At 39.9% G+C, this 10,000-nt stretch overlaps 2 protein-coding genes and 1 long non-coding RNA gene across 3 annotated transcripts in view; 1 reads left to right on the forward strand and 2 right to left on the reverse strand.

Moving 5' to 3' along the window:
* Positions 1–3,742: 3,742 nt before the first annotated feature.
* On the forward strand, positions 3,743–9,253 carry LOC308391448 (nanos homolog 2-like). Its single transcript, XM_080908015.1, has 3 exons — positions 3,743–4,448; positions 7,094–7,154; positions 7,642–9,253. The coding sequence occupies exon 1, from the start codon at positions 3,748–3,750 to the stop codon at positions 4,246–4,248; it is 501 nt and encodes a 166-aa protein (XP_080764141.1). The 5' UTR covers positions 3,743–3,747; the 3' UTR covers positions 4,249–4,448; positions 7,094–7,154; positions 7,642–9,253.
* LOC308391452 (cellular tumor antigen p53-like) overlaps positions 9,079–10,000 on the reverse strand; it is a gene marked incomplete at its 5' end in the record, with an annotated part of 7,113 nt that continues 6,191 nt past the window's right edge. Inside the window, one exon of the mRNA XM_080908017.1 lies at positions 9,079–9,776. Coding sequence (XP_080764143.1) covers positions 9,429–9,776 — 348 coding nt within the window. The 3' untranslated portion in view covers positions 9,079–9,428. The remainder of the gene's footprint in view (positions 9,777–10,000) is intronic.
* The window catches only part of LOC308391449, a 5,138-nt gene continuing 4,944 nt past the window's right edge, over positions 9,807–10,000 (reverse strand). Inside the window, exon 3 of the long non-coding RNA XR_013970619.1 lies at positions 9,807–10,000. This exon is cut by the window's right edge and continues 1,718 nt beyond it. This is a non-coding gene — a long non-coding RNA (uncharacterized lncRNA).

Genomic DNA, 10,000 nt, shown 5'->3' on the forward strand with positions numbered 1-10,000 from the left:
TAAGGTCTGAAGTGCAAAATTTGAATTACATTCCTTTGTATCTCTCCCTCTCTGTCTCTCTCTCTCTCTGTCTCTCTCTCTGTCTCTCTCTGTCTCTCTCTGTCAACACACACACACACACACACACACACACACACACACACACACACACACACACACACACACACACACACACACACACCAAAGCACACAGACAGAAGCTGGTCACAACTGCTGTGCAACTGGGATTGAACCAGGGGGGCTCCCTCTGCTGGCTCAATGCGGTACAAAGTGTCTGAAGGAGTTATACCGGCGAAAATAACATCTTTCAATTGCATGTTTGGTCCACAGGATGGCGCCTAGCTGGCAAGTCCTGTACATTGCATATTAAAAGTTGTTGCAAGTGCACTCACATGTATTTTTTGTGTAAAAGAGACACACACACACACACACACACACACACAAGCTGGTCAGCTGCTTTGCAACTCAATGCGGTACAAATCGACTTGTGTGCCTCTTTTTCTCTTTGGGTTTTCTGTGTGTTTTTTTTAAATTTTTAAATCCACAGCAAGTGTCTCTCTCTCTCTCTCTGTCTGTCTCTCTGTCACACACACACACACACACACACACACACACACACACACACACACACACACACGCTCAATGGAGTATAAAATAAAGACCGGGGCAGTTCTCTCACTGGAGTCTCTTATAGTGGAGGCTGCCCTTGCTAGCAAGAAGTTCTGTGTGTTTCTCTTCTCTGAGTCTTTACTGAAGAAGTGTTTTATAACATTTTCCTTAACAACTGACATGTGTTTTTTGTGTAAAAGAGAGAGAGACACACACACACACACACTCACACTCACACTCACACTCAGCGGCTCAGAGATGAGGGAAAAACAACAGAAATCAGGATAGATTTTAATGTCAAATCCACAGCAAGTGTGTCTCTCTCTCTCTCTCTGTCTGTCTCTCTGTCACACACACACACAAACACACACACACACACACACACACCAAAGCACACACACCAAAGCACACACACACTGTGTATCATCACTGATTTCTATAATCCACATAATCCAGATTCGATTTGGTGCAATTTTTACTCAGAAAGTGAGAGATCTTATAATTCTGATCATTTATCAGTACTGACACTAAACTTTATCAGAGATGTGACCATCACAGCACATGCCGTTGTGTCAAAGTAACTGAGAATAAAAAAATAAAAAAATAAAAACATAAAGGAGATTTTCCTGGCATGGATTTTATAGCAGATAACCTTAAAAATATTCTGCAATTATACCTAATTTGAAAAAGTTTACATTTCTTCAGTATTAAACAGCAGAAATTAAGCTTTCTTATCCGACGTCATTTACAAAGGAAAGAAAAGACAGCGGCCGCCAGCGCTGTAAACAACGGTAGACTGATGGGTAATAAGCGAATGAGTAATGCAGAAAACACATGTTTGAGATGGGAAACTTTTCTTGAAGTTTCTCTCACAGTTCACGCACAGCTCGCTGTGCGTGAACTGTGGGTTTTATCGTGTTGGAAGCAAAACAGCAAAAGTAAGAAGGAATTAAGGATGATATTAGCCCCCACGCCGACTAAGCTAATTCTGATGCGTCGGTCCGCTCTGTTTACGTCTTCGTGTGGAATGCGTTTCCTGCTCTCATTTGCTGGTTGTTGTTGAAATAGTTTTGTGAGCTTTAACCTGAGATTCTGGCGTTTCTGGTAAAACACATTTATATTCATTCAATTCAGGATTTAATGAATCGATATCGCTTCATTCAAGCTACTCACCCGTCTCTATCCACCTCCACTTCCAGCTCGACCACGGACAGAGGTCCCGCCCCTCACTATCTCTGATTGGTTTAGACCACGAAGGGGAATGACGTGTGTCTGTTGTTGAACACATGGACGTCTGTCGCTTGGCGAGCGATCGGGTGGTTTAGCGAGTGTCAGCCTCTTAAGTTTAAGACAAGCCCGGCTGCTTTTTAAGCGACGCGGCGCTAGCTACCCAGCTAGCTCAGTACACAGGAACTACTTCCGGTAGTTATACAAAATAAAAGCGTCCCCCATTATAATCCGCTATAATGCCATACTTCCGCTGCGCGCGCCGTTGATATATACCTTGGCTTTACATTAATTGTGAGAAAACAAAACAAACAAATAACTCACCGTTGAGTCGATTGTGAGGTAGTGTAAAGACGAATGAATCGGCTGGGTTATTGCACGCTGTCAACTGGTCTGTAGTGTAGGATTTGTCGATATCTGACAAGTAGGCCAACCACAGGGACACAGCGGCCGCCTCCATTACTCCCGACATACCACTAGAGTGAGCCAGCACACCACAAATGAAGTTTTCTTGTTCTCCATTCATTTCAATGGGAAAAAATTTGCATTAAAATATTCATATTTAAAAAACTATAGAAGTAATAAACACCAAAAGTCATAGCAACTCATTCCAGCTCCAGCCGCACACAATGATATATCATATGTGAACCTTGTCTCAAAACTGTGGGGCGAGTTAAGGTCCAAAATAAACACCAAAAGTCATAGCAATTAGATGGAGTCATTGCTTTGGCAATGACTCCATCTAATGGTTAAATTTCTGAACTGCAGGCTCAGTAAGTAAGTAAGTAAGTAAGTAAGTAAGTAAGTAAGTAAGTAAGTAAGTAAGTAAGTAAGTAAGTAAGTAAACTTTATTTATTAAGCGCTTTTCACAGACAGACATTCACAAAGCAGCAGTGATGAGACGCAGGTCTTGCGTCCATGACTGCCCTCGCGAGTTAAAGACAGCTGCAGTGTTTGTGTTTTCTAACTCAGGTGTCTCAGCTGAAGAACTGCGGGGTGATTTTAAGAAATCCCCTGTCAATTGGTTATGAGCAAAAATTGTTTCTATAAAATAAAAATTAAAAAAACAAAAAAAAAACCCCAGTTTCAACCGTAACGTGAAGTACACATTTTATTATTTTTTTTCCTTTTAGTGAAAGGAAACAGCCGTCGCCGGTATGCTAGTGCGCACGCTCCACCCCCTCCTACGCCTCTTTCCCCCCCTTCTTTTTGCTTTGTATCTATCCATTTATCCTCATACCTCACCTCTATGTATGTGCTCTCTTTGAGCGCAGGTGCGGCTCTTTGCTGTGACACATCTCTAATGTAGTCTAGACGCTCCGGCGCCAGGGGTCATCGGGTGACACACACACACACAAACAACAAGTAACACAACATGGACCATGAACTCTGCGTGACTCAACTATACCAAGACAGTTCACCTATTACGAGCCTTTAAAGTAAGCTTATTGCTAAATAGTCTTGATATTTAATCAACAGGTAAGGTAACACCTGATTCTGTTCACATGGACGGAGTTTTTTCAGTGCTAAATAGTCTGCACATCCCGGCTCTTATTATTTATTTTGCTGCGTTATTTTGCAAAATTATCTAATCTAAAAATAAACTACATAAATGAGTGCGATGCAATATTTTGCTCTTGGTGTTTTCAGTCCTTTATGTCCATCTTATGTGTCATTTTTTTCTGTTATCAATCAACCAACCGATCATTCGATTAAAGGCCTGTCAACGGGCTTCGTAAAGGTTCTTTTAAGGTCACCAGAAAGCTACATAAAGACTGCACCTGCACCTGCACCAAAGTTCTTTTTTTTTTTCTCTCTATCTCCGAACATTGTTGCATTTTAAAACCATCTTCAGTGAGCTATAAATATGAGGCGCTCCAAACACACTCTCAGTTTTACTTCTGCCAAAAAATGACCACAATGCCGAGACGACTGGAGGTCCAGAACTCGATCCTCACTGGTGGGGACAGCTTTAACATGTGGCACGACTACATGAATCTGAGCCAAGTGTTCGAGAAACTGTGCAGCAACCGTGAGGTTGATAACCGAGACACCGAGCGTCCAAAGAAGGGACAAGCGCCCCCTTGGAGTAAGGTCCACACTTCCACTCGGGGGAAGAAATCCTCCAAAAACTCATCACAGTCCAGTCCGACCAGCAGCGCGTCGGACACCAGCAGCAGCGCCTCATCCTCGGACTACTGCCGCTTATGCAAGCAGAACGGGGAGACTCCGAGGGTGTACCTATCTCACAAGCTCAAATCAGACGACGGGAAAGTTTTCTGCCCCGTCCTCCGGAACTACACTTGCCCGATCTGCGAAGCCACCGGTGACAGCGCTCACACACGCAAGTACTGCCCGCAGATGAAGTGCGAGGCTGCTGGGAGGATGCAGACCGTAGGCAAGTTCTGGTAGCTGCTGAAAACTGAAGCTGCGAGAAACTGTACATATTTACCGAACTGTTTGGGGTATGTGTTCGTGTTGGCAGAGACCGTTTCAGTTCCAAAGACTGTTTCAAGTTTGACTGTCAAACACTCCGCTGCAGTCTGCAGCAAGGAGCCCTCATCCATCACATCTGTGGAGCCCCGAGCCGGGGTGAGCGCTCTCAAACCTCGGTAAAAATTAAACTCTTTAAAGTCCTCGAGTGTTTATTGTTGTTGTTGTTATTGTTGTTGTTGTTGTTTAATATGATACAATTTCGGGGGTACTTCATAGGTCACAAGTGAAACACTAAAGTGGCTAACCTTTCTGTGGAATTAAATAGATTTCTAAAAATGTGCCCATAGTGTCAGTGCGCGAGTCTTTTAGTTAAAATGCAAATGCTATATTATCCCTCATGTCAGACAGATTATTCGACAAAAACGTCAGTATTTTGTCTTTTTTTTTTTTTTTTTTTGGTATTATAGAAAATTTTTAACTCACATGCAACTCTTCCACTTGAAGTTACAGATGTACCTGAACTCACCAGAGAACATGCGTCATAAAAAAATAATTAAATTAAATTAAAAGTAACACTTCAAGGCAAAAGTGAAACGATTATGTGAAGTGAGAAATTGAATTAAGGTTCAATAGTTTTAGTTTCAAAATAGAGGGGCTGGGGAAATACAGTATACAAGGTCAAAACAGAGTTTGTACAAGTTTGTACAAAGACAGCTGCAGTGTTTGTGTTTTCTAACTCAGGTGTCTCAGCTGAAGAACTGCGGGGTGATTTTAAGAAATCCCCTGTCAATTGGTTATGAGCAAAAATTGTTTCTATAAAATAAAAATTAAAAAAACACAAAAAAACCCCCCCCAGTTTCAACCGTAACGTGAAGTACACATTTTATTATTTTTTTCCTTTTAGTGAAAGGAAACAGCCGTCGCCGGTATGCTAGTGCGCACGCTCCACCCCCTCCTACGCCTCTTTTCCCCCCTTCTTTTTGCTTTGTAAATAAACAGAAATGTGACTTTTGCTTCATAAACAGTTTGACAAACAAGTGGTGCCTGCAGGGTGTATATTCATGGTATAACCGGCATAAACACAGCCTCACTTCGTGTGTGATTGTGCAGGAAATACAACTGTGCGCTCAGCTTCGAAAAAGGACCGCATCTATCCATTTATCCTCATACCTCACCTCTATGTATGTGCTCTCTTTGAGCGCAGGTGCGGCTCTTTGCTGTGACACATCTCTAATGTAGTCTAGACGCTCCGGCGCCAGGGGTCATCGGGTGACACACACACACACAAACAACAAGTAACACAACATGGACCATGAACTCTGCGTGACTCAACTATACCAAGACAGTTCACCTATTACGAGCCTTTAAAGTAAGCTTATTGCTAAATAGTCTTGATATTTAATCAACAGGTAAGGTAACACCTGATTCTGTTCACATGGACGGAGTTTTTTCAGTGCTAAATAGTCTGCACATCCCGGCTCTTATTATTTATTTTGCTGCGTTATTTTGCAAAATTATCTAATCTAAAAATAAACTACATAAATGAGTGCGATGCAATATTTTGCTCTTGGTGTTTTCAGTCCTTTATGTCCATCTTATGTGTCATTTTTTTCTGTTATCAATCAACCAACCGATCATTCGATTAAAGGCCTGTCAACGGGCTTCGTAAAGGTTCTTTTAAGGTCACCAGAAAGCTACATAAAGACTGCACCTGCACCTGCACCAAAGTTCTTTTTTTTTTTCTCTCTATCTCCGAACATTGTTGCATTTTAAAACCATCTTCAGTGAGCTATAAATAGGTCACAAGTGAAACACTAAAGTGGCTAACCTTTCTGTGGAATTAAATAGATTTCTAAAAATGTGCCCATAGTGTCAGTACAGGATTGTGAACATCGCAACGCAAAGTTTTTGATTTCTCTCAAAACATATATTTCTTTTCATGTTGAACAGATAATATCTTTAATTTGAGTCAAAGTGATTTGCACTTGAACACGCCCACCAGAAATAGACCGGGACCCATTTTTATTCTGCATGGCTGCTGGAAACATCATGTCACATCTTTGATTAATTTCATCTGAAAATAAACGTAAGTAAAGCCAAGTGTGTTACAAAAGCTTTTATAATTTGTATTGTCAAAATCGCAGAAAATAACCCCATTTAAGCTGGGTCGACAGCCACCCCTAATTTTTGCATGATTGTAGCTGCTAGCTATAAGCTAGCTAGCTATCCTGCGCAACGTTAGAACTGGTTACCAGAAACCGACCATCACAGTCGGGAATACAAGTTAGTATACTGGTAAAAAACGGCTTTTTGCCTAACTAGCTAGCGTTACCACGATGCATCGGTGGTGGATAAAGCTAGCTAGCATAAGTTCATAGTTCATAACATTCATAGTATAACTCCGTGCTCCGCTTCGTTTGAATTTTTCTGGTGAGCTCGCGGTTTCTAGACACAAGCTTGTGTTTGTGCGCGCACGTTTGTCTCTCTTCATATAAATATCTGTGTGTTATGTGTGTGTACACCGAGCGCAAAAGATAATTATTAATGTGCATGATTTAGAGACAGAAATAACAAGCCAGCATATAAGATCAATGACATAAGACTAATTCCTTCAATTGACTTTCAGGCGCAGCTCGGAAAAATGTGCATTTTCTGAAGAAATTTTAATTTTAACAGCAAAAAATTGACCCTATGCCAAACTTAGTCGCTAATGGCTGGTCTGTAGACTGTTTGGTATGTCATGTTACGTATTTCTTGGTTTTTCTATGTAATGTGTTTTATAGAGAAGTAACATTATTCTTTTTTTTCTGTATGCTTTCAGAACCACAGATCGCTCCATCCATTCCATGGCTGAAGCATACATTTTCATTTAATCTGAAGAGGTATCATTTTGCATTTACACTGCACATCCTTTTTAAACATTTCATAATAATCTAGACTCTCCCTCATTATCCTCTCATTCACCTTGCTGATGTGTTGAGGACTTGATAAAAGAATACATGGTATGTCCATATCTGTTCTGTCTCTACATGAGATGCAGTCTCTTGATGTAAATTTGACAACTCTGCTATTAAATGCAGTGATTAATGTAGGACAGCAACGATTAATCAACTCATCAAGTTAATATCTTAGGGTTCTGTATTGTTTTCTTTTTTTTTTTCTTGGGCTTTGTGGAACATTTATGAAAATGTTCCACCATTGATTTAATTTAATGATTATGCAATTCACAATCTGATTAGTCAAATAATTGTTCTAATAGTCTGTGACCAAACAACTATCAAAATAGTAGTTTATTATGGTCAAAGATTTATCAGGTGTGCCAGACTTCAATTCTTCACTTGTACATTTTGTTCCATATTTTACCTCAAGATATCCCAGAAAGATGAAGCTGAGGAAGAGCTGCAGAGTACCACCATGGCACTCTTCGTCTTCAGGGACAACTCAAGCCTCCTACATCAGCCTCGAGACATCGGGATAATCATTGATGGTGTGGAAGTCCTGAATGAGTTGCCTTCTGTGGCAGCTGGAGTGGCAATGGTCTTTGGACTCTGTTATGCTCTTAATATGGAATATCCACGAGGATTCAGGTTCACCTTTGAGGCTCTTCAAAAGATTATGATGGAGCTTGACTTTAACAAGATGACCTCTAAGATTCGCAAACTTAATTGTGAACTTAACACTGCACAGTAGTGTGTTTGCATGCATGTGTGCATGTGTATGTGCACATGCATGTGCATGTGTGCTTGGTTATTTTGCTTGGTTGGCCTGCAGTGGTATTCTACATTCAAAATTTATAAGAACACCCATTTGAAAGGGAGATTTAAGTTGATTTCATTGATACATGTGTAGATTTTTTTTTTTTTACATTGTACAGGCACAGTGCACATATAAACATTTTTGAGTACTTGCAAATTGGTTTAAAAATAGTTTTTATAATGGTTTTATGCCAGTTTTAGACAGGTTGCAGGTTTTATACTGGTTTTCAAAAGATTGCAGGTTTTATACTGGTTTTCAAAAGATTGCAGGTTTTATAAAACAAACATTTCTCTAATCATTTCTGCCGTAGCACTAAATCTGTATATTACTAATCCTCTCTATTGATTATAGTTAAAATGGTTTGGAACAATAAATAATTTTGAAATAATTGGTTGGCCAACTGTCTTGTTTTTTATAGGAAATGCAGAGCATTTTTGAACTGAAATGAAATGTAAAAAATATAGTTTGAATATATGTAAATCAATTACCTGGCTTCAACACAAACATATTAGTTCATGTTAATTTGGTTCGATGTGAATACATTAGGTTGGTTAAATTTCAATATATTAGCTTGGTTCAATAATTAAAATATGGTTCTATGTAAAAAAATCAATTTGGATCAATGCAAAATTTAAAGTTTCAGTCAAGTCTAGTAATATTGTTTATATCAACATAAAAGTATCAGGTCATATCAAGTGACTCAATTTGGATTCTATAAAGCCAAATATTTTGGATGTGACAACTGGACATCATTTTTTTTAATTTGAATAGGGTTATTTTTTTTACAGTGTAGTTTATTTCTCACAGTTTTTTAAAAATTCTCTTGCTTTATGGTTCTTAGCGCTGTTACCAGTCTTTGCATTTATCATCATTTTTTCTCTTTTTTCTTTCATGTTACACAAACATGATTACATATTGCATATGAATCAAGGTTGCGCAGAGGTGGTTGCATTTCCCAGACAATCATGCAAAATATATACATTTCTTTTTTTAAAAATGACATGGTGCGACAGGACTGTAGCACAGTAATACAGCAACATCAGAGGCAAATTCCATTCAAGTTTTGCAAGCCTAGCTTTGAACTTTATTTAAATAAACGGCAGTGACTCGTTATGACAAGGATCATTCTTAATCTCACTCAAACCATGCTGAACGGCTCTAACCCAATTAGGAACATAGGGTTGTTGTTTTTTTTGTTTTTTTTAAAAAGAAAAGAAAAACATAACTGAACACAACAGTATGTCAGTGCAGTGACTAATCAGGCAGTACAGTTTCAGGAACCGTTTTAACTGAGGCAGGATGGCATTTTGGTTTTTAAATGGGCATTTAAAATCTGAAATAATCCTAAAGGCTTAGACAAAAAGGTGACATTTGTTTTCGAAATTGAGGTGATGGGCATCTTAGTCGCTGTCACTCCTCTCTCCTCTCTGGAGCAGCCTCTTTCCACTGGAGGGCACGGGAACCTCATGCTTCACTGAGACCTTTGACTTGCTTTTGCTGTCCTTGTCAAGCAGCTCCAAACCGTCATTGATCTTCTTCAACATCTCGTAACGCTCACGCCCACGAACAGGGAGGAGAAAAACCTCCTTGTCGTCCCCCTCAGCACTGGAGGTACATTTGGACTTCTTTGTGGATGTGGTGTCAGGAGGTGGTGCGCTCTTTCGTTTTTTCGCCTCTTTGGTGCCGCTCTCCTTCTTCTGTTTATTGTCCTCCTGTAGCTGTAACAAAGAGGGACGAAATAACAAAAAAGAGAAACATATTTGTCAAGTAATTTTACCCCCCCCCCCCCCCCCCCCAAAAGTGGCATTTAACATGATGATATTCTACTGCCTTCTGGGGGAGGGAAGGAACAGCGGTTTTTCTTTTGAGTTTATATTCAAGTTTTCTCCTTCTTGCCCCCTCTGGTGTACAATTTCTTCCTTTTTCCTGTTTAAAAAGAGTTCACATATTTTGTCATTTGACTGTAAGCAGT

The sequence above is a fragment of the Rhamphochromis sp. 'chilingali' genome, assembly GCF_963969265.1.
Source record: "Rhamphochromis sp. 'chilingali' genome assembly, contig: SCAFFOLD_110, whole genome shotgun sequence".
Classification (NCBI taxonomy): Eukaryota; Metazoa; Chordata; class Actinopteri; order Cichliformes; family Cichlidae; genus Rhamphochromis; species Rhamphochromis sp. 'chilingali'.

Coding starts and splice junctions, on each gene's coding strand:
- LOC308391448 (XM_080908015.1), top strand. CDS start 3,748: ATGACCACAATGCCGAGACGACTGGAGGTCCAGAACTCGATCCTCACT.